This window comes from Bison bison, unplaced genomic scaffold (assembly GCF_000754665.1).
Source record: "Bison bison bison isolate TAMUID 2011002044 unplaced genomic scaffold, Bison_UMD1.0 scf7180017864383, whole genome shotgun sequence".
Lineage (NCBI taxonomy): Eukaryota > Metazoa > Chordata > Mammalia > Artiodactyla > Bovidae > Bison > Bison bison.
This window is the reverse complement of record NW_011494955.1, coordinates 6,088,244-6,112,384: the sequence shown is the minus strand read 5'-3', so window position 1 is coordinate 6,112,384 and position 24,141 is coordinate 6,088,244. Positions and strand designations below refer to the sequence as shown.

The window sequence follows — 24,141 nt, the reverse complement described above, 5'->3', positions numbered from 1 at the left end:
CCGCGTCCGTGACCCACTCCCCGGTGGGCAGTGGAGGACTGGGAAGGATCAGCGGCTTCGGCAGCCGTAGCCTCTACAACCTGGGGGGAACCAAGCGGGTCTCCATCAGTGGGTGTGGCAGCAACTTCCGAAGTGGCTTTGGTGGAAGGGCCAGCAGCGGGTTTGGGGTCAGCGGTGGATTCGGCTATGGGGGTGGAATTGGAGGGGGCCACGGGGGTTGCGGCTTCTCCGTCTGTCCCCCTGGAGGCATCCAAGAGGTCACCGTCAACCAGAGTCTCCTGACTCCCCTCAACCTGCAAATCGACCCCAACATCCAACGGGTGCGGAAAGAAGAGCGGGAGCAGATCAAGACCCTCAACAACAAGTTCGCCTCCTTCATCGACAAGGTGAGTTGGGAGCTGCCTCTGGTCCACAGGGTTGGGTGCCAGGAACTCTTGGGGAGGCCCCAGTCCAGAGAGCAGCCATGGCCCAACAGCTTCTCTGCGGGAAAGCACATTCACTCAGCAAGCACCCCTCAGGGGCAGAAGTATTTGCAGGTGGGGCCAGCTTGCCCCACAGGACTTGTGGGTATTTCCCTTCATTCTCCTTGGGAGCCATGCTGGCTGGTTCAGTCAACACAGAGGGAAATGTGAAGTTCTTAAGTTCCCTGAGAAAACCAACCTAACCCAGAGCAGGGCTGGTAGAGACACCCTAAGAATGGCGGCTCCCCATCAAGGAGCCACTACACTAGTTCTCTGGAGCCCCAGAGAATGTCAGGGTAACTTGATGGGCTTTTCCATTTCGACAGGGGTTGTCAGTTATATCATTGGCAGATGGGTATCAGGTGGAAAGTACTTTTCCTCTCCTATATTCATTGGGGTGGTGTCTGGCTCTGCCTCCCCAGTTTCTCCAGAATTTCTTCTCTTCTTCTCCCATCCAGGTGCGGTTCTTGGAGCAGCAGAACAAGGTCCTGGAGACCAAATGGAGCCTCCTGCAGGAGCAGGGCACCAGGACTGTGAGGCAGAGCCTGGAGCCCTTCTTCGAAGCCTACATCACCGACCTCCGGCGGCAGTTGGACAGCATCACCACCGAGCGAGGCAGGCTGGATGCTGAACTGAGAACCATGCAGGATGTCGTGGAGGATTTCAAAGTCAGGTGAGAGTGAGAGACCCTTCTGATCACATGCAGTCATCCCAAAACTCCTCTTGATGAGGGCCAGAGGAGAACAAAGGAGCAGATGCCCGTGTCAGAGAGGTTTGGACCTGTGGTCATCATCTCATGAGAAGAAGAGAGCAAGGTATGGAGTAACAAAGGGACTCTCATCTCATGCATCACTACCAACAAGAAGCTGACTCTTATATGTGTCCATGGCTGCAAAGGGACATCTGTGTCATCTAACAAAACATTATAGTTCTGAAAGCAATATACTATTTTACAGTTTATTATTTAATTACACTGGACATGGGCTCTATTATTGAGATGCCTGCATTGCCAAGGTGTACCCTAGAGTATGAACCAGGCAATCTGATCCTCCTGAGGGAGTCAATTTTGACTTGCCATCACCCGGGCTGCAACAGGTGAGGTATCCAACAGAAAAGATGGTCCTCGCCAACCCCTTAGGTGGCTCACCCTTGGTTTCTATTTTAAAGCAACACCTACTTACTAAGAAAAACACACTATTTAAATGGCTACCCTGAGGTTCAGTGGAAATACATCAAAATCAACCAAAGCAGTGTCCTGAACAAAGTTTATCCCACAGTTCCAGCAGGCACTTAAGACAGCAAAAAGTTTTTCAAGATTGAAATTGTGCATCTCTACGAGGATGGAGTTGCATAAATATGTTTTACTATCCCTGTCAGCTCCATGCCCACTTTCCAGTCTTACAAAAGCAAAAAAAGGAAAAAGAAACTGGCAGAAGAAATTATTCTCCTTTTATAGGGGGAGAAATAGAGGTTAAGTGAATCACCTGAAGTCACACAGAGGTCTCTTGCTACACAAGTAGTCCACCCCAGCCTGAGAAGAGTTCAATCAAACCCTCACTCACCACTCGCCCCCTCTCCTCTGTACTTACAGGTATGAGGATGAAATTAACAAGCGCACAGCTGCTGAGAATGAGTTTGTGGCTCTAAAGAAGGTGAGTGGAAATGTCTCTCAGGGGAGAAGATTCAAAACCAAATCTGGGAGTGTGGGGTGACAGACCCTTGGGCCACCCAAGAAAAGTGACTTCAGCCCTTGGAATATCTAGAGAGCTCAAACCTGCCAAAATTCTCCCTCCATGTTTATGGCTCCAATGACCTTGCTGGTTTTCTGTTAGCCCAGGAGATTCAAGCCACAGTTCCCAGCAATTACCCATCCCCAGCCCCAAACCCCAGATACAGAGTTTGCTAAAATCCAAACTAGAAGGGTCAGGGAGTCTACCCAGCTTCTTCTGGGCTTGTTGCCTGGGGCCAGGGTCTCAGAGGAGCATCTTGTGCTGTCCTTTCAGGATGTGGATGCTGCCTACTTGAACAAGGTGGACCTGGAGGCCAAGGCCAACTCTCTGACCGATGAGATCAACTTCCTCCAGATGCTCTTTGAGGCAGTAAGATCATGCATGTGTGTTTGTTCCCCCCTATGTCTAAGGCCTGACAGAGAAGGATGTTGCAGAGTGTTATCCATATAGTGTCTCTCCCTGGGATGGAGGGTTGGAGAGGTCATGGAGATTGGGAAGAATTGCTTGAAATCCTGCCACACTTAACCCCACCCCAGCTCTGAGTATTCTCCCTGCAATCCCATGGCCGAGCAAGGAGCAAGTGTTGATTCCTAAACTCGCATGTCACTGGGTAACATCCCCAAGGAATCAAGACCCATCTCTCTCTTCCCCGTCTCAGAGAAATTCAGAAAGCAAGCTGCCTCTCAGCCCATTGGTCAGGGTGCTTCCTGGCCCCTGAAGATGCCTCTTTCTGGGCATCTCCACTCTGATGGCAGACACCTGGGCCTGTGGAAGGGGACAGAGAGGTAGAGAGCAATGAAGTCACACTGTGTGGCAGGGAGGGGTCCTAAAAATCACCCCATCCTGAAGAAACCTTTAATGCTGGCATATGAATCACATATGTCATATTCAACGTGATCTAATTTGGATTCAGAGAACACTTGCTCATCCTTCATATTCAGAGAAAAAGCACAGAGGGGAGCTTTGAGAATGGATACTGAGGACACACTCCCATTCCACTGATCTATGACCCAGAAACTCCTCAGGGGTCGGCTGGCATAGCAAGAGCTGGGCACTCCCTGCTGGGGATGCCAAAGAAGGATTCCTGACTTAGATGGGTGGTCAATTGCACAATTTCGAGACTCCTTCTTTTTTTGTGGCGGTGACGCTGAGTTAACTGGCTCTGCAGGAATTGTGTCAGATGCAGACGCGGGTCAGCGACACGTCCGTGGTCCTGTCCATGGACAACAACCGCAGCCTGGACCTGGATAGTATCATTGCTGAGGTCAAAGCTCAGTACGAGGAGATCGCCAACCGCAGCCGGGCGGAGGCTGAGTCCTGGTACCAGACCAAGGTGAGCATGGGCACCTCCGTGATAGGCTGTGGGTCTAGTGTTCTCTGAAGCCTTAGATCATTGTTTAATACTAGCCACAAGCCTCAGGAGCCATGTGAGCATTCCCGTTTCTTTCAACTTGGCAGAAATGTCTTGGAGGCTATGAAAACTTAGCTTGAAATGGATGTGGAAATCCCAATACACACATATGCTGATAAGCGGTCAGGCAATGCTGGATGCTCAGAAGGACAGCCACAGTACCCCCACCACTTACCAACTGACAGGGAGCTGGATGAGACTCAAACAACCAAGAAATGCTCATAAAACTGTTTCCAAAGGGCTTGTTTATTTACAGAACTCCTACTGTATGCCAAGCAAGATTACAAAGTTGTAAATGAACAAAATACAAAAGGAATCCAAGGTCTGGGGAGGGCATGAGATGAGTGAACAGTCATAGAAGGGGAAAAGCATTAATAAAACACTTCCAAGAAGAGGTGGGCTTTAGTCTGTTTTGGAAGTGGTGGGAAACAAAAGATTGCCGAGGAGCAGGGAGGGCCTGAAAGGCTGAGCAAGCAGTCCTGGGGGGTTGGGGGGCAGAAATGAGCACTTTGCTGAACAAGAGAGCTTGCCCTGGGAAGAGGGAGGTTGGCATGACTGCAGAGAACTATTGTCCAAAGGTGCAGATGGACAGAAGGTTTGGGTTTGGAGGGGTGTAGCAGCCTGAATGGTCCAACCCATGAGATCAGTTATCGGCCAAATGCAGATGCTTTTCCAGGGCAGCTGCTCACCTACAAGCTGGCTCTCATCCCTTGCCTCGGTCTTTGCACTGCCTTAGTCGCTGCCACTGCAAGTGGTAGAAAAGAAGCAGGTGTCAGGTGCCAGGGGTACAAGAGTGGAGGTAGCTCCTTGGTAGTGAGTGGAGGTGGGATGCACTTAACTCCAAGTCGGGTGGTTGCAATGTGTAGAGTTGGCGAAGACTGTTGTTGCCTTTAACCATGTGTGTCCAGAAACGAAGAAGCCGAACCATTCAGCACTTTCTAAATTGGACAGATCTTCGCTCAGGCAGGGGCTCTTCTTCCATTGGGCAAGGTGTGAGTTTCCTCCAGTCTGCTGGAGGACACAGGGTGCGTTTGTTTCTCCTAAATGATGGTGTCCTAGACCCGCACCATTAGACAGAGAGCCACCTGAGATGGAGGATTCTGTTACAAAGTCTCCAGAATGGGGTCCTCTATAGCCTGAGCTCCTTCCAATGGTGTTTCTCTGCAGTGCCTCCATTTCCCCAGCATTGGCATCAGGAGGGTCACCAAACTTCATGGTCACAGTTGGTCTTTGACGTATGCCCCATAACCAAGAGCTCCCCAAGGACAGTGCCAAATCATCTCTCACTCCTCATGCTCTTCATGCTCTGGGGGCTTCATGTACAGGTTGTTTCCCTTGTCTGGAATATTCTCCCCTGAGCCGGTCAATCCTTCCCAGCCTTCAGTGCCCAGTGTCAATATCTCCATCTCTAGAGGGACATCCCTGTCCATTCCCTACCCCATCCCTCACTTCCATATCTAAGTCAGATTCCTTTATCACAGCCCCATAGGACTCAGTTTACTTCCTAAGGGACACTCATCTCAATTTGAAGCTATAAATTCAATAATATGCAGGCTGGTAAGGAAAGGAGTAAACCATGAGCCTTACTGATAACTGCTGGTATCAAATGCCAGCCTGGTTCAATTATTTTCCATCTCAAAACAAAAAAAAAAAAACAAAAAAACTGTAGGCAGGAGTCTGATTGTTCTCTTCATGATATTCCCAGAGCCCAGGACATGCCTGGTACTGTAGATGTGGTCAAGTAACAAGCAAGGGGATGGGTGAATGATGAGTGCATGGATGGGCTTGCTCAGAGCACCGAGGGCCAGGCTGGGCATGCAGATAGTGCCCAGGCCAGGGTTTGATGGGGTGACTGACTCTGCTCTGGTTCTGTAGTATGAGGAGCTGCAGGTCACAGCCGGCCGGCATGGTGATGATCTCCGCAACACCAAACAAGAGATCTCCGAGACGAATCGGATGATCCAGAGGCTGAGAGCCGAGATAGACAACGTCAAGAAGCAGGTACATTCTGGCAGGACCCAGAGCTCCCCACACACTTATGTCTTCTGGGTCATTCTGCCTCACTTACAGGACTCCTACCCAAGAAGCACCAGATTTCCAGGGGTTATCAGTAAGGTTCATGGCTTCCTCCTTTCCTTATAGTGTGCCAGCCTGCAAACAGCCATTGCCGATGCAGAACAGCGCGGGGAGCTGGCCCTCAAGGATGCACGGGCCAAGCTGGTGGACCTGGAGGAGGCCCTGCAAAAGTCCAAGCAGGACATGGCCCGGCTGCTGCGCGAGTACCAAGAGCTCATGAACATCAAACTGGCCCTGGATGTGGAGATTGCCACCTACAGGAAGCTGCTAGAGGGCGAGGAGTGCAGGTGAGGGCAGATCACCCATCCCAGCAGCCTGGGCATTCCTAGGGGCTCAGGTTGGACATGACTGAAGGGACTTAGCATGCATGCATGCACGCAGGTTGATACAGGCCCTTCCTTTCCTGGAAAAGGGAGCAAAATGCTGGTAGATCTGGACTCTGACAAAGAATACAGATGCAGTTTCTTTCCAGGGAAATCATAATCAACAATCCCAAATTTGAGGTGCAACTGCTTTTAGCACCCTATAGAAATCTAGAAGCTGATTGGATCTAGGTAAAATCAAATCAAAGGAGAAATTTGGTCACACAATGGGTCTGGATATGTAGTATGAATGACTCTGAATTGAGAATAAATTGTCCTAGGATTTGGGCCAACAGGTCTACCACTAACTAGCTACATGCTGCTGCTGCTGCTGCTAAGTTGCTTCAGTCGTGTCCGACTCTGTGCTACCCCATAGACAGCAGCCCACCAGTTTCTGCACTCCCTGGGATTCTCCAGGCAAGAGTACTGGAGTGGCTTGCCATTGCCTTCTCCGAACTAGCTACATAAGCTTAGGAAATTCAGCATCTTCCTCCCACCAATGCTCCCCACTCCCGCTTTCTATGTCTTTAGTGATGGAATAAAGAGGCCAGGTCACATGATCCCCAAAGCACAGTGGGGCTTTGTACTCCAGTACCACTTGTGTGACCAGCTGTGTGATTTCTCCAGTCCTCATCTGTAAAATGGGACAGCCAGAGTTTCTATCTTCTATGTTATTAAGAGGGCTAAAGTGAGGGGCTACCAGTGAAGTTCTCAGAACAATGGATGGGACGCGGCAAATGATTAGCTCCCCCTGATTTTAATGGCCAAAGATGTGGGCTTTGGAGTCAAATTAATTTGGCCTCAAATCCAGCTTTGTGATCATGAGCAAGTTAGTTAACCTCTCTGATCTTCAATTTCCCCATCTGTAAAACCGAGATTGTAATACCTACTTAGGGGTTGTTGAGAGAATTAAGTGGCATAATGTGGGTAATAGGTAGGTAGCACTTTTCAAGGGCTAGGTCTGCATTTATGATGAATGCCACTTCTGTCCTCAAAATGCTAAAGCAAAACTACTCTAGTTGTTACAACAAGGCTAGGCCAATGATTGCTATTGTTACATTTATGACTCAGACTCCTCTCCACACCTGTAATAACCTCGGTACCTGACAATAGGCCATTGTTGAAAGAGCGATCTTCTTGTTCTATGACAGCCCTGCCTTTCCAGCTGACTCTAACATATGATTCGCTTTAATTTTAATTTTCTTAAGGTGTTTATCTCATTTACACTAAAAATTCTGAGATTACAGATTTGACTCCTATGAACCCCAACTCTGCATTATTTCATTCATTAGATTATTTTTTTTAATACTACTGGTATTTAAATAATTTCAACCTCCATTACTTCTGCAATAAAAATAATTGAAGGCTTTCTCAGTGAATTTAAAACAATTGCACAAATGTCATTTAAAATGACCACAAGCTGCTGGACACCACAGTAACCTTCCTTCTCCCCCCTCCTCCCCATCAGGCTGAGTGGAGAGGGCGTTTCTCCAGTTAATATCTGTGAGTATGACATCCTTTCATGTCATCTGGAATGTATGTGGCTGGGGACTGGGGAGATGGTGGGCATGTCAGAGGGTGCCAGGGATGTATGGGGCATTGGAGGGGATCCTACCTATGGGAGGTTCATTTTGAGAAGGTTTGAGATTCTGAGTTTCTATTAGGAGAGACCTTATAGTCATCGACTTTACCTCTTTGCAAGTGAGAGGGCACCACGAGGGGAGTAACGGGAAGTTTGCGCTCATCCTTCTATATGGGTTGCAGCATCCTCAGGCCACACCTTCCCCTGCCCAGACTGGATCACACTAGAGAGATACTGTCTGCTCTCAAGCATTAGAGAGAGCCTTCGTGCTGGGCACTAGGGCATTGCCAATTAGGCAGCCTCTTCCAGAACAGTCTGGGAGAAGCCCCACTGCTCGGCTTAACTCTATGGAGTGTAACACAGAAAGCTACCAAGGGGTTTCAAGGCAGTGAGAGTTCTAAGAGGCCTGGCAGTTGGGCGCCACTTCCCAGAAGCAGGAGAGGCATTCGTTAGCAAGCTTGCACAGCCCGCACTGGTAAGCACAGAAGTCACCATTTACAGAGCTCAGTGCTGGCATCGTGAGGCCAAGAGACGATTCTTACAACTTACACTCTGCAAGTGAGTTCAGTTTTCTTGAAGTGACAGTCACCTTAGCGATTGATGATATTAACCAATGACTCAATAAGGCAGATCCCTCTGAACCACCCAGAGGTCCTCCTTCCCTAAGGTCCTTGTCCAGTGGCTCCAGAGACCCTCAAAGCTAATTTGGGGACTGGCTGGCATGACGTCTAAAGTTTCCTTTCTTGAAAGCACCTAAAGTCTGTGCTTATTTCCTAAGGTTACCATAACATAGTACCACAGACTGGGTGGTGAGAAACAACAGAAATATACTGTCTCGTGGTTCTGGAGGCTAGAGATTACAAACAGAGGTGTCAGCAGGGCCGTGTGTCCCTAAACCTGTAGGGAGGACCTTCCTTGCCTCTTCCTGGCTTCTGGTGGTAGCTGTCCAGCCTTGGTGTTGCTTGCCTCACTCCAGCCTCTGTCTCTATGATCATGTGGCCATTTCGGTGTGTCTGTCTTCACTTGGACATCTTGCCTCGTCTTAAAAGGACACTAATCATAATGGACCAGGGCCCACCTTAATGATTTTATCCTAACCTGATTACAACTACAAGGTCCTATTTCCAAGTAAAGACACTCTACAGGTATTCAACACATTTTGGGGAGCATACAGTTCATCCAATAACAGAGTCTATATTTTATTTCAGCTTTCCTTCAGAAGGGCCCGAAGTAAGGTACTAGATGTTTAAGATGATGGGTGGTTTGAAAGTTAGGGAGAGAGCAGTTCGGGAGGAGAAAAGGGACAGAGTTAGCCAGCCAGGGGGTCATCTGTCACTTGGTCTATCAAGAGTATTCCAGCCCTGCCTTGGGATTCAGAGAGCGTGGACTGGAGGGCACAAAGGGAAATGTACCCACAACCAGCTGTGAGCTTCCAGAAGGAAGGGAGACACCAAGACCAGGGGGAGGTGGCGACAAAACAGCAGGGGAATCAAAGGGAAGGCAGGCGGGTAAAAGAGCTTCCCAGAGGACGGGCATCCCAGTAAGTTCTGGAAGGAGAAGAGAGGCACCAAGTAGCAGGGGAGAGGCAGGAAGCCATTCGGACTGGGAGGACACCTGGTGCTGTGGGGCAGCTGAAACTAGACTGAGCCACGGGACAGTGAGCTCACGAAGTGGGCAGGAAACTGGAAAGAGGCAAACCACCCGTCCCCACCCCGTGGATTTCGGGGAGCTGTCCATGATGCCCCAGGTGTCTTCTCTCCTGCCCTTGGTTCTGACCACATCTCCTCTCTTCCGGCAGCTGTGGTCACCTCCACCGTCTCCAGTGGCTACGGAGGTGGCAGCAGTATTGGCAGTGGAAGCCTGGGCCTCAGTGGGGGCAGCGGCTGCTCCTTCACGACCAGTGGTGGGCACAGCCTGGGCGGCTCCAGCTTCAGCAACAGCAGCAGCCGGGGCCTCGGGGGCAGTGGCTCCAGCTTCAAGTTTGTCTCCACCACGTCCTCCAGCCGGAAGAGCTATAAGCACTAAACACAGTCACCCTGCTCCCTCACCCCTACCCTGAAGCCAGCTCCTCCCGCTCACCTGGCCTGTCTGCACTCATCCCTGCTCACCTAGGTGCTTTTCCTTGTCTCATGTCCTCGAGGTCCACCTGTGCTGCCAGGAAGCCTGGCATCCTGTCTAAATCCCATTCCCCAGCCTAAGCCAGCCTCTGCCCTCCCTCAGTCCCCAGACTGCTCCTAGAACCCACTCTGTGCCAAACCTGCTGTCTTTCAAAATTCACTGTCAGATTGTCTTTCAGAGACTCCCCATCAGCTCTGCCTCCCTCCTCCCTTCCTCCAAATGCAGTCTGTATCTCCCAGACCATCTCAGTGTCAGCCCACCTGTCTCACGATGCTTACGAGCTGCCTGCTGGATGAGAGTGAAGCCTCTCTCTCTTTCCTCCCAGGACCGTGTCTATTAAATGCATGTATAATGTGTCTGGTGTCCAGCCCTCTATTTGGAATGGTGATGGAGCACAGAGTGATCCTTCTCCCCATCCAAACCTCCTCTCAGCATGGGGTCCTGGCACAGGGAGGGCTCAGCGCATCTGACCTCCCTCCCTTTCCCTCAGAGCTAAGAAGACTGGGCTGAGAAGATGGGAGGGGCAGGAGGGCCAAGCACTGGCCAGATTCCCTCCCTCCCTCCTTCTGCCCACCTACCCCCTCCTCCCGTCAGGATGCCTTCTTTGAGAAGCCCAAGCCCCTGGGCGGAAGCTCTGCTCAGACTCCCCACTCTGTATGTCATGCAGGGCAATGCCCTCCCCTCCCCAAACCAGACTGAGTTCCAAGGACACTGACGTAGGGTGGGCAGCCCAGCCCTCTGCCAGCAAAGGGCTGATTGTTTCCTGACAGCTTCCAACTTGCAGATGTGAGCAGGAAAATAACAGGCCAGGAGAGGAGTTAGAAGTCAGCCCTGGGGGCAGTGCTTTCACCCAACAGAAGGGCCATTTAGGCCCATAATTGCAGGCAGCTCCCACATTCCTGAGTGTACAGCCTCTGCAAACCTCCCATCAGACCTCAGCCCCTGGCATCACCCAGAATTGAGGCAGCCCGAGTGGGCTTGGAGGGATGGGGTCAGTGCTCAGGACCACATTGGTGGGCTCTTGGAACCAGGGATCTCAAACACAGCTGTCCAGGGTGAAAGAGCAAGAAGTTAAATGGAAGGGAAGGAAGGGGCCATGAACTAGGATGAGAAAAGATGAATGTAAAACCAGGGGCTAAAATTTGGAAGGTTTGGAGGGAGAGGACGGAAGGAAGGAGAGAAATGACACTGAGAATATGTCCCTGGTCCTCGGGGTGACCACGGGATGAGACGCTGGGATGAGGGGTAGAGGGCACAGGAATTCGGAGTGAAATCCTGAATTTGCTCCTTCCCTCGAACAAGCCAGCTCGCCATCGGTACGAGAATAGTGATGCAGAGCTGGTGACCTGCAGTCAGACTGCTGGTCCTAAGTCTCGGAACTACTCTACACCTCAACTGCTTCATGTGCGAAGCAAGAATAATAAGAGTTACCCCTTCCTGCTGTGTGAAGTTCAAGTGAGAAACAGGTGTAAAGCACTACTTATAATTGCTGCTCCATAAATATTGGCAATTATTATTCTTGTTGTCCAACCTCACAATGAGAATCAAATAACAATGCTTATAACTGACCTGCCTGTGGTCTGGCACAGATGAAATCCTCAATAAAAAAATTTTTCCCTCATAAGTGACCATGATGGGAAGACCGTAATCAAGTGTATGGTTTCAGAGTCCAAGACTCAAGAAAAGGGGAGGAGAAGAAAAGCCATGGGAATATCTGCAGCATATGGCTGAGAACGTGGGATGATTGGGGGTGGGGGGGCTTGGGACCAGGCCTGCCCCAGGTCCCAATTCCCAGGCCTGGTCCTGCCCTGGGTGGGGTGTTCCCTGTGATGATGAGCAGTGCAGGAAGATGGGTCATGGCCAGACATACCATTGAGATGAACTCAACAGAGTGGTCTTTGATCTTCTCTGGCCAAACCCAGTTCTCGAAAGGGATAAAAGTCAAGGAGAGTTGTAGAGAGCTAGACTTGGAAGGCTGTTCATCCCTGTGACGGTTTCACTCCTCTGACCCGCTGACACCGGCTCCCACCATGACCCAACGATCCTCTATCACCATCAAGTCAGGGGGTTCTCGGAACTTCAGTGCTTCCTCAGCCAACCTCCTCCCAGGCTGCAGGCCCAGCTTCAGTTCCATCTCCATGATCCAGAGTGGGAAGAGCTTCGGGGGTGGCTTTGGAGGTGGGTTTGGAACCAGGAGCCTCCACAGCTTTGGGGGTAACAAGAGAATCTCCATCAGCAGTGGCTACCGCTCCAACCGGACCGGCTTCGGGGGTGCTGGCTATGGGTTGGGTCTTGGGGGCATAGGGTACAGAGTGGGAGGAGTTGGCAGTGGCTGTGGATTTGGAGGTGGGACGATGTCTGGCGCTGGAGGTATCCATGAGGTCACCGTCAACCAGAGCCTCCTCACCCCCCTTCACCTGGAGATCGATCCGTCCCTCCAGCGGGTACGGAAGGAGGAGAAGGAGCAGATCAAGACCCTTAACAACAAGTTCGCCTCCTTCATCGACAAGGTGAGAGGGCGATGGGGTTCCCGCCAGGAAAGCATGTGGCACCCAGGAGTATCTCAGCTTTCTGTTCTTCTCTGAGGTCCTGGGGGCCAGGGGTGTGGAGGAAGCGGTTTCCTACCTTGTTGAGATGAGAAAAATGTCCATTTTGGGGCACCAGAGCTGTCTGACCCACTGCGAGAATATTACTCTCTCTTTTTTTTTTTACACTCATATTATTTTTTTAATATGATATTATACATGTTTTAATGCCATTCTCCCAAATCATCCCCCCACTCCCTCTCCCACAGAGTCCAAAAGACTGTTCTATACATCTGTGTCTCTTGCTGTTTCACATACAGGGTTATCGTTACCATCTTTCTAAATTCCATATATATGCATTAGCATACTGTATTGGTGTTTTTCTTTCTGGCTTACTTCACTCTGTATAATAGGCTCCAGTTTCATCCACCTCATTAGAACTGATTCAAATGTACTCTTTTTAATGGCTGAGTAATACTCCATTGTGTATATGTACCACAGCTTTCTTATCCATTCATCTGCTGATGGACATCTAGGTTGCTTCCATGTCCTGGCTATTATAAACAGTGCTGCGATGAACATTGGGGTACACGTGTCTCTTTCAATTCTGGTTTCCTCAGTGTGTATGCCCAGCAGTGGGATTGCTGGGTCATAAGGCAGTTCTATTTCCAGTTTTTTAAGGACTCTCCACACTGTTCTCCATAGTGGCTGTACTAGTTTGCATTCCCACCAACAGTGTATTGTATTGCTCTCTTGATGGATAGCCATGAACATGGCTTAAAATTAGACAGCAGAAGGGATTGGTTCAGAGAGCAGAGGATCAAGAAATGAAAGGTTACAAGTTCAGCTCACAGGCTGAGGTCACTTTTCCCTGCCAGTCAACAGGGGCAAGTCCTGTGGCAGCCTCACTATTGATTTGATTGGCAAGGGAGGCACTCAGGGTTTCAGACTTTCCTTTTGGTGAGAGGAAAGCTGTGACTTCAGCCCTGAGTCTCCCCTGCTGTTGGCCTGGAACCCTAGGGGTTTCCCCAGTTCTGGTGTGCACTACTGCCAGTTCACACTGGAGCTAACTGCTTTCATCTGGGAAGAACCAGCTCAAGAATCTAGATCATTCAGGCTCCAATCCTGGATTCTGAAAGATAGAGTGCTAAACTGAGGGGCAACCAGCTCCTACCGTCAGCTCTCCTGCTGGGAGAATCCCCAACTTCTTAGGTCTCAGTTGGGTTGAACAGATGGACTCCAAGGTCCTCTTGCAGGTCTAACAGGCTATGAAATGCCTCATCATATGGACTCAGACCTTTGAATGGATAAACCTAACCACAGGGACTGCTGAAGCTTTTATCACTCATGTCCTCCACTTGATGTGATGTTTGTTCCAACAGATGGGAGATTTCCAGAAACCCCATTCTGAGGGGAAGGATGTGGGCCCTGCTTTTCCACAATTCATCTGGAGGGGTCTTGGGGAATGAGGGCATGTGTCTAGGGAGGACTTGGAGCCAGGAGGAGGGAAGAGAAAGCAGGAGTGGGACGCATTTGTTAAAGACCCTCTGTAGGCACACTGCCAATTCCAAAGCCTTGGAGGCTCTGTTCCTTCATTCTCTGAGGCTGTGTGTCACTCCAGCTGCTCCCAACAGAAGGACTGGTTTAGAGAAAAAGGTTTTACATGTTCCCGAGGCTGTCTCCCAGCCTGAGGAGCAGCTGAGTGCAATTCAGGAAAACCAGATTAGTAGCACAGGACCACAGGAACCTGAGGTCTGAGAGAATAGAGACAAGAAGAGGCTTGTGCAAGGCCACACGGCTCATGAGGGACATGGCTGAAACTGTATCCAGGTCCCCCTAAGGTGACTCCAGAGTGATCTACTCCAGCATTCCTGGATTGTGGTGGCAACTGAGTCCAGATTCTAGATCTAGAGAAATCATGTTGAAAGCAAATGGGTGAATTTTCTGCCAGGAACCTCTTGCCCATTTATTGGGAACCAAAGATCTCACTCAGTAACATGGTAGAGTGTTCTTTTCTTCAGCTATCACACGTCAGCATGGTGTGATGTATTCAGATGGTTTCCTGGCCCTCTGGCCCTCCTGCCTACTCTCACCTCCAAACCCAGCCACTAGCCAGTCTCCCAGCCCCATCGCACCAACATGGGCTTGGCTATTTACATCCCAGGCTCCTGCCAGCCTGAGAACAAGGAGGAGGAGCCTGCCACCTGGACTCTGAGATCTTGCAGGGCTCCCCGCTACACTGTCGGGGGTCCTGTATCCCAGAGCCCTCTGCGAGGCAATGGCTGTAAAGACATGCTCATGGGTTCTCACCTCTGGTGGCGGCAGGTGCGGTTCCTGGAGCAGCAGAACAAGGTCCTGGAGACCAAATGGAGCCTCCTGCAGGAGCATAAAGCAACCAGAGCCAACCTCGAGCCCATGTTTGAAGGCTACATCAACAACCTGAGGCGGCAGCTGGACAGCCTGGGGGGAGAGCGCTCGAGGCTGGAGGTGGAGCTGAAGAGCATGCAGGATGTGGTGGAGGACTTCAAGAACAAGTGAGTGGTAGCTCAGCCCTGAGGCTCCAGGGGAGGCCCTGGGCTCTCCTGAAGTGCCCAAGCCAATGGGGAATAGGGCACACACTCAGGACACAGAGGTGGACCCAGGAAAAGAACTGGGACTCTTAGGGACTTCCCTACGGGTCCAGTGGTTAAGACTGTTGCTGCTGCCAAGTCGATTCAGTCATGTCCCACTCTGTGTACATGCTCCCAATGCAGGGGGCAGGGGTTCGATCCCTGATTGGGAAACTAAGATCTTGCATGCCACACATGTGCTGTGCAGCCAAAAAAAAAAAGAATGTTGAGGTTTGGGGGAGGATCTGGGCTTAGAAATGATAACTCATATGGGCACACAGAGCATGATTCATATAACCCTGCAAACTCTGGAAATGAGGAAAGTGAGGCTCGGAGATAGCAACTGACCCATCCAAGGTTACCGAAGTAGCAACGCATTAGTGAGGAGCTGAACCCATAGAACCTCATGCTCACATTTGTTCACCTCAATCTGATTGCTGACTTACACAACGTTCATGTATCCACCCCAGCCCTGGCCAAGGCTGGGGTGTGAAGAACAAGGAGGTGTGACTACTGCCTTTTCCCTGGAACCACACACACACTCTGCTAAACATAATGGTATGCTCACATCTAAAGATACAAATAATTTCTTATTTCTACGGTTTTAATTTAGTTTTAATGTTTGTTCTTGGGCCAAACAAATCAGTTTTTGTTACCATTTGTATAAGGTCATGAGAGCCCAGATTTTAGTGTTGCTCTAACATGTTAACCACAAGCCACATGAGACAATTTAAATTAAAATTAAATTCAATTTAAAATTCAGGCCCTCGAGGACACTAGCCACATTTCAAATGCTCAGTCACCACAAATGACTAATGGGTCCCATAATACAGGCAAGTATAGAGCATTTCTATCGAGGCGAAAGTTCTGCTAAACAGTGCTAGAGAACCTAGTCAGGTTGACAATCAGTTTTCTTTAAGATTTTTAAAAATATTTATTTATTTGGCTACATCAGGTCTTAGTTGAGGCATGTGGGATCTAGTTCCCCAGCCAGGGATTGAACCCGGATCCCTCCACACTGGGAGTGTAGAATCTTAGCCACCAGACCACTAGCAAAATCCTCAGATTTACAATCTTGGCTTAATCATTTACTGACTCAATATCTAAAGAAAGCGAAACTCTCTAAGTCCTAGTTCTTTTGTCTGTTAAAGGGGATATTAATAGTACCCACCTCACAGGGAGACTGAGAATATTAAAGCAACACTTGCTTGTAAAGTACTCAATAGGGTATCTAGTGCCTGGTACATAGTAAGCTGTTAACACGTGTTAGCTATTTTTATTATATTGACGACTAAGTACAATGTATGTAGTCATGCAAACATAGACAAGAGAAGCAAGTGCTGACAGATAATTTATAATATCATGCAAATATGGGATAACAGTATTTCAATCCAAGAAGGCTTCCAGGAGGAAGAGACAAAAAACTCAAGGGTGCGAAGAGAAGATGCACACTGGAGGGATATGGGGGATCTGCTGGAGAGTGTGCTGCTGGTTAGAGGACAGCAGCGTTCCTGTGGTACGTGTCTAAGAGGCCTGTGCAGGGCCACCTGAGGCTTGCCCTCTGGCCAGAGGGACCGTGAGCTGGGAAACAGAGAAAGACAATTGCGTGGAGTTGGGTGAAGCAAAGATGACCATGTTTAATGAAAAGACAGTTTTGGGAAACAACAAGGAAAATCAGATTCATTTTCCCAGAGAACTTGGAAGAAGGCACAGGACTGAAGATTCTGTAGACAAAAGGTGCAATAGAAAAGTGGGGGAGAGTCTGGTGGCATCCATCCTGTGGGTTTGTATAGAGCTAACAACAAGCTGACTCGTGGATGGGAAAGAGCCTCTGAGATGTTAAGGGACCTGCCCTGGGTTATTCAGCCAGTAGGGAGAAGGGATGAAGCCCCTTCCACAGCCCAGCCATCCCAAGCCTCTGAGAAGGTGGGATTGGCTGATGCTTAAGAGGTAGGGTGGGGAATGTTACCTAGAGCAGACTTGAGACTTCCTTCCCAGAGATCAGTGGCGGGGGTCGGGGCTAGGGAGAGTGGGGTTGCTACTCAGGGGCAAATTGAATATGAGAAAACTTGGTGGAGGGGACAAAAGGGAGGTCTCTTATTAGCCTAAAGACTCTGCTTCCCAGGCAGCAGGTCAGCAGCTGAGAATGGAACGGTGAGGCAACATGAGGGCACCATGGGGTGCAGGCGCCGGCCTGGCCCAGACTGCCCCCCCCTACCGATCTCTGTCCCTCCTCTTGGCTTAGGTGAGACCATGGGGTAAAAGGAAGCATCGCGCCCCTTCATGGGACCTCTGAGAATACAGCTATGAGAAAGACCTCAGAAAGAATGAGGGGCAGTTCTGTTTTGTGTTGTTTTAAGTGTGGGTTTTGTTTGGACAGGGCTGGTTGTGCGATGGATTGGGTAACATGTGTAATAGGAGAGCAACACTTCAGCAGCATGCTTTCCAAGTCTGCTCTGATTTCCCACCTACATCCCCACGCTGGACCTCACTCCTAGAAGCCCCGCTCTGAACATCCACCCACTTCCCTCTCCCCACAGGTACGAAGAGGAAATCAACAGGCGCACAGCAGCTGAGAACGAGTTTGTGGTGCTCAAGAAGGTGAGGAGACAGGGGTGCTCTGATCTGACTCCGGGCCCAGGGACCCCCTCCCAGGAGTGACGGCTGCCACATAAGTCTGCGGCCCTGTATACGAGGCTTTATTTAATTTGCATAACCAATCCTGGAAGCACGTTTTACTTTAGAAGTGAGAAAAGTCAGGTGCATGGAGGTTAAATAAGTTGCCCCAGGTTACCCAGATAATCAGAAGCGAGTCAGGATCCAGGACACCCAAGTCCGAGCTATAAATCTTAACACCAGTCCCCTCTCCAACATGGATCTTATGCAGGCAAAGGAGAAGCAAAACGGGCCCTGTGCTGAGCTGAGTCTGTGAGACCTCAAGTCAGGCTCAAAAATGGGCATAGGATGGGGACCAGCTCCAGAAACTGTGAACCTTTCTGCTCAGTGTGGATGGGCAGAAGGAGGGGGAGATCCAGCCCTGAAGCTAATCCGGAGAGGGAGGAAGAGCGGGAGCAGCAATGTGGGAAGGGGAGGCAGCGACAGAGTGCAGAGAGGAAGGAAGCCTCAGGGAGAAGGTGAGGCCACAGGCAGCAGAGGCCCAAGGGCCCAGGATGATTCAGGCTGTCCTCACTGCATGGAGGTGACATGAGAGGTTTCTCCACGTAGCACCAGCTGATGAGCAGATGGGCGATCCCCAGGAACCTGGTCCACATGCAATTTGGATCCCCCTGTAAGTTCCACTCTATCCATAGCCTGGGAGAGAGAAATGCTCTTGTCCCCAGGAGCTGAAGGCCTCCAACCTAACTCACAGACAGAGGGGCTGGCTAACCCAAGAAGGGTGGGACTAGAGTGACTGCATGTTCTGTGCCCAGGACGTGGATGCTGCCTACATGAACAAAGTGGAACTGGAGGCCAAGGTGGAAGCCTTAATGGACGAGATTAACTTCCTGAGGTCTTTCTATGAAGCGGTAAGCATGGCCGGGGGCTCCCCTCCAAAGGGCTGGAGGCTGGGGGTGGCGGCTGAGCACAGAGGCTGCTGGCCCCTTCCCTGGTCACCCCTCTGCTCCTCACCCCATGCCTGAGTTGGAATTGATGGAGTAGATGTTGCTTCCCCTACCAAGGGAGAATGTGAGTTTTCCCAGGGCAGCTGGTGATCAGATAAGGTGAGAAATTCAAGAATGTTCTGTTGGTCAGACAAAAGAGCTGCCTGTCAGCAAATTACTTGCAGTTTCCATAGAATGATCTGAGCAACCCAGCTCACCCAGCCCAGTTCATATTTACCTGTTACTTTTCCTATGGCAACTGCAGGATGATGTAATTATGCAGATCAAGTGGCAACTAGTGAACCTTCAGGTGCTTCTAGAAGCACACAAAATATTGAACTGGCTCCCCTGAAGAGGCGTTTTGCTGGGTGCTTCTATAAGCCCAACACAGAGCTCAAGGCTGCAAGATACAGCGCTGGGCAAACGCAATCAAGGCCCTAAGTTCTTGGAGCTTCCAGGAGAGGGGTAGCATGGAGAGAAGCAAATAACTACCCCATTTCAGGGGTGATGGAGAAATAGACAACAGGGAGCAGGGGCAGGCAGATGGTGGGTGATAACCTGAAGGAACTGAGGATCCAGAAAAGCCAGAAGGAGGCCCGTGTGAGCGGTGTAGAATGAATGAGTGGGGAGCAGCTGAGATGAGGTTAGTGATGTGGAGGTAGGGATGCAGGGTGCAGTGTGCATCGCAGGTAGGCCTGGTAACAACAGGTAATCCGCTCATGGGGTTGCATGTGTGTGATGCCCAACACAATCTGGTCATGTTCCAGGAGCAGGAACATGGGCTCTGGGTCTTCAGGTGACTTCAATGACCACCCACTTGGGGGCAAAAAAAGACCCCATCATTTTCTTTGCTTATTCACTTCAATGCTGAAAACCAGGGTGATGTTGGCCCCCAGTGCTGAACAGCAATCCTGTGGGCTGAGACTCCCCTAGCTAGGTCAGCTATCAGGAAAAACCATTTTGGAAACGCAAATTACAACCTAACAGCAACAAAAGAATAACTTCTTGAATCAGGAAATGCATGAACCAATTGTTAACAAAGAAAGGAATTAACAATTAATTAACAATTGATATTGTTCTTAAAGATTTGGGCTTTGGATCAGTGATGCTTAAATTTTACAGCTCATTAGAATCTCCTAAAGATCTTGTGAGAACACCAATTCTGATTCAGTAGGTGATACTGCTAGTCTGAGGATCACATTTTGGAACCCACTGTTTTAGATGATTCTGTAAAGTCATCATTAACAAATTACTTGTGGATTTTCTGCTTCAAAACCCATCTTATACAAGTGTTAGTTGTTCTGTCGTGTCTGACTCTTTGCGACTCCATAGCCATAGCCCACCAGGCTCCTCTGTCCATGGAATTCTCCAGGCAAGAATACTGGAGTGGGTAGCCATTCCCTTCTTCAGAGGATGTTCCCGACCCAGGGATCGAACCCAGGTCTCCTGCCTTTCAGGAGGATTCTTTACCATCCGCGTCACCAGGGAAGCCCCATACAAACAAACGTGAATGCATTTAACGCTCACAGAAATCATGGGAGGCAGTAGTCTCTCTGAGGCTCAGAGGTGCCATCTAACCTGCTTGGCAGATCCTAGGCTTGAATTTTTCAGGTCTTTCTGCTGTTTCCAGGTGGTTTCCGTTTCCCTTCCCCGGGGAGCAGGGAGGAGCAAGGTTAGGAAATGGGGCTGGGACAGCACAGCTTTCCGGCTCTTTCTGACTCAGCTTTCTTTCCCAAGATAATTACTTTATTTGGAATGAAAGGTTGCATTTTCTCAGAACATGAGACATCGCAGAACTGACAGGTTATAACAAGGTGCGTGCCCTTGACAGTGGGAGTGACTTCTGGAGAATCTTGGCTACAGCTACCTGAGCTACTGCTCCTTCTGTGCAGATAGGGAACAGGTGTTATCCCAGTGACCGGCCTACTGTCCCCCCAGCCCTTTCAGTCTTCAATAGACTGTTCTGTCCTGTGGTGCAAGGGAGGCCCTCAGTGCCAGGGTCTGTTCTGGGGTGCTGGGCACAGTTTCACAGCACACACGCACAAGTGCACACATGCACACCCAGCACACATGCAGGTACACACACACAAGCAGGGAAACACACCCAGCTTCAGCTTTCCCATGTGGACCTCCTCGCAGGAGCTGGCTCAGCTTCACGCCCAGATCTCTGAGACTTCCGTGGTCTTGTCCATGGACAACAACCGCAAGCTAGACCTGGACAGCATCATCTCTGAGGTCAAGGCCCAATACGAGGACATTGCCAACCGCAGCCGGGCCGAGGCTGAGTCCTGGTACCAGATCAAGGTGAGGTGTCAAGGTCAATTTCATGAAACAGTCTCAGAGAACTGAGATTTCAAAGGCAGATTTGATAAAAGCCTTGTCCTACCAGTCTGATGGACTTGGAGAGATCTGAATTCACCTTGGGGCTCACTCTGTCAGAGCACTCCTCAGGATGCATCGTCAGGACCTGGGGGAACAGCCAGACAGAGGCAAAAGGTGGTCAGTCCTGCCCCGAGGAGGATGAACACCCCTCTGATGCCTTGTAGAGGAGAGGCAAGGGACAGCTGGACAGTACCCGCCACTAGTCCCAGTAGGCACAAGAGAGGGAGGGTGGAGCAAGAGGTAGGTTTAGCTTCCTGCATCCGGAGATGAGAGGAAGAAATAGCTGGGGCTGAGAGGCTGAGCAAAGGCTGGTTAGGGCTTACCCAATGACATTTTCCAGATTAGAGCTGAGGAGTCCCTGGGAACACAAGACCTGGTGCCAGGAAAAACAAATATGAGTGAGCTTTAAAATTAGAAAGTGACAAGCACCCCCGAATGATGCTGAGTTTGTGGAGGTGAGGCACCTGAATATGAAGACGAAGGACCAAAGCTGGGGTATAGGAAGGTCCACCTGTGGAGTGGAGACTTTGGGTATGGAGAGTGAGGGGCAGGGCCAAGAGACAGTGCAATGGATTTGATGGAGACAGCTCGTGCAAAGGGAGGTGCCTCTAAGCGTCGCCTCAGAGGCCCTGTTGGGCCCTGGGAAGCCACCACCTTCTGGCCTCACCACCCCTTCTCCTCCTTCTCCTGACCCCCAGTACGAGGAGCTGCAGCGGTCTGCCGGCCAGCACGGGGAAGACCTCCGCTCCACCAGGATGGAGATCTCTGAGTTGAACCGAGTGATACAGAGGCTGCGCTCTGAGATTGAAAACGTGAAGAAGCAGGTAGGGCTGAGCAACCATTGGCCATCTCATCCATTCCCCTGCCTCAGCCCATGCAGAGAGTTCTCCCCAGATGAATGATTGTCCAGTAATATAAACTTGTAATCTTCTGCCCCTACCAGGGAGGCCAGGACCTTCTTTCTGAGATCTGTCCAACATCAGTTCCTCTTGGAAAGATGCTGTCTTCTGGAGGCATACATGGCAAAACTGATTCACTTTTTACTTATTCAGAGAAGTTCATATTGAACAGGACCCTGAAAACCATTTCTCCATTCTAAGTCACAAAGTATCCAAGGAGAACATAGATTAATCTTATTTTTAAAGATGATACTCCAACCTCCTTTGCATGAAATCCATTTCAGGAAATTCTTCCACATTTTTAACCTAAAGCCCATATCTTCCATCCTTCCTTGTGGACAATTTTATAAACTCCTGTGTCCTCCTGGCAGTGTGCCACGCTCCAGGCTGCCATCGCCGATGCTGAGCAGCGTGGGGAGCTGGCCCTCAAGGATGCCAAGCACAAGCTGGCCGAGCTGGAGGACGCCCTGCAGAAGGCCAAGCAGGACATGGCGCGGCAGTTGCGTGAATACCAGGAGCTGATGAACGTCAAGCTGGCCCTGGACATCGAGATTGCCACCTACAGGAAGCTGCTGGAGGGCGAGGAGTGCAGGTGGGCAAGCTCCTTCTCCTGCCGTGGTTCAAATAGATGCCACCAGAGCACTGTAGCTATGCTACAGCGGCCAAGATCCCCACGGTGTCAGGCCCCAAATAGAAATGCTCAGAATAGAAACAGACGTAAAACTCGGATGATCTCCCGAGGCATCCTGAAGTCATTCCCAGAGCTCCGATGGGACCCAGAGCAGGGGCCAGGATAGAAGGTGTCAGGAGGAGGTGGTCCATGACTACCTGGAAGGCCAGCGGCAGGGTCATTTCTCCCCAGGCCCTGTGATCAAGGAGGCCACACACAGGACAAAGCGAGGCCCAGGGGCTCTGTTTGCCCAGAGAGGCCTCCCATCTGACTGTCCCTCCCAACATAGTGAGCACCAGTCTGTCTCCCCATTTCGCCATATATTTGGATTTGATCTCTCTTCTAATGTCCCCTCCCAGAGTCGCATCAGCTTCCCACAGCTAATAGGATGATTCAAAGGCTTGTTCAGCACAGTGCCGAGAGCACAGCCAGCCCTCTGTGCTGATAGCTTTAAATACATAGAACTCAGGGTTCTCTAACTTCTCAGCAAATGAAACATGTCTTTCTCTCCCCTCCTGCAACAGACTCACCGGAGAAGGTGTCGGGCCCGTGAATATCTGTGAGTAAATGTCTTGGGACGACAGAAAAGTGGGAGACAAAACAGAAGCTAACAGCATCATTTTTGGTGAACAGATAGTGAATGAGCAGGGGCAGGGATATCATTAAGATTCTCTGAGAGGCTCTGTGGAGACCTCTTTCTTCTTTGGCCCTTCCTCCCAGTGGGGTCAAGAGAGGTTCATGGTGGAGTCATAAATCCACTCCACCCAAATCCCTGAGGACCTCAGTTATGGGACAGGACTACTCACAAAGCAATGGGTCCCTCATCCAAACACCTGATTTCTCAGCTATTTCTGGCAGAAATTCAAACAAGAGGCTATTAAAAAGCTAAAGACCTGTGTTGAAAATTGAAGCAAATTAACTGAACAAGAAAGCAGAGAGGTTTGCCCTCAGGTCCCAGGAAGGAAGCCAGGGGGATTCATTCTGCAGAAGGACTCAGCAGGCTCCAGCGGCGTGCATAGAGTGTGGAGTCCTGGGCATGGGATGTAGAGTTCCCTGGGGCCCCCTTGGGTCCGGCCCTGGGGGGGAGGCTGGAAAACGAGGATGAGAGAGAGCTAGAAACTAGTGAGTTAAAGGAACAGAGATGCCTTGCCTGGAGAATCAGACACTGTGAGGGGAGGTTGAAGAGGCATCTTCAAACATTCAACAGGCTGTGGGGAGCTGTACTCCAAGACAGTGAGCTTCCCATTGCAGAAAGGATTTGAGCAGAAACAAAAGGATCGCCTCTCAGGGAGGCAGTAGAGGGGATTCCAGTCTGGAGGAGGTTCACCTGGATAGCCTTCGGGCCCACCCATCTGGGAACCTGTGATGCCTGCACAATATCTGGGGCCTCTTGTCTCACCCAGTGGGAAAGCCCCGGGTAGAGAGGAGGGACCAACATGGCTCAGGGACTCAAGCCTTGCTTTCTGGCAGGTGTGACCTTGGGCCTGCCACTTGGTGTCTTTGCACCTGTTTCTTCCCCTGAAAAGTAGGGGTATCATAGTAAAGGCATCCTCTCAGGCCTGTCGAAGAGACATCTGTGGTCACAGCTGGGCAAGCTATAAAAATTGCCATTGTTCGTTGAGGCAGCAGGTGATGGGGACCATGAGGCTCCCCGGGGAGCCTGTGGGAGGGAGGCGCCTGGGCACAAGACCCAGGGACAAGGCTGCCAGTGTGC

At 50.4% G+C, this 24,141-nt stretch overlaps 2 protein-coding genes across 2 annotated transcripts in view; both read left to right on the top strand.

Moving 5' to 3' along the window:
- Positions 1–10,096, top strand: part of LOC105001714 (keratin, type II cytoskeletal 75) — a 32,166-nt gene extending 22,070 nt beyond the window's left edge. The window contains exons 3-11 of the mRNA XM_010858086.1: positions 2–386; positions 920–1,134; positions 2,053–2,113; positions 2,465–2,560; positions 3,360–3,524; positions 5,478–5,603; positions 5,745–5,965; positions 7,509–7,543; positions 9,421–10,096. Of these exons, the coding sequence (XP_010856388.1) occupies positions 2–386; positions 920–1,134; positions 2,053–2,113; positions 2,465–2,560; positions 3,360–3,524; positions 5,478–5,603; positions 5,745–5,965; positions 7,509–7,543; positions 9,421–9,647 (1,531 nt within the window). The 3' untranslated portion in view covers positions 9,648–10,096. The remainder of the gene's footprint in view (position 1; positions 387–919; positions 1,135–2,052; positions 2,114–2,464; positions 2,561–3,359; positions 3,525–5,477; positions 5,604–5,744; positions 5,966–7,508; positions 7,544–9,420) is intronic.
- Positions 10,097–11,770: 1,674 nt separating this feature from the next.
- The window catches only part of LOC105001549 (keratin, type II cytoskeletal 5-like), a 12,719-nt gene continuing 348 nt past the window's right edge, over positions 11,771–24,141 (top strand). The window contains exons 1-8 of the mRNA XM_010857880.1: positions 11,771–12,250; positions 14,591–14,799; positions 17,415–17,475; positions 18,306–18,401; positions 20,616–20,780; positions 21,557–21,682; positions 22,129–22,349; positions 22,952–22,986. Coding sequence (XP_010856182.1) covers positions 11,771–12,250; positions 14,591–14,799; positions 17,415–17,475; positions 18,306–18,401; positions 20,616–20,780; positions 21,557–21,682; positions 22,129–22,349; positions 22,952–22,986 — 1,393 coding nt within the window. The remainder of the gene's footprint in view (positions 12,251–14,590; positions 14,800–17,414; positions 17,476–18,305; positions 18,402–20,615; positions 20,781–21,556; positions 21,683–22,128; positions 22,350–22,951; positions 22,987–24,141) is intronic.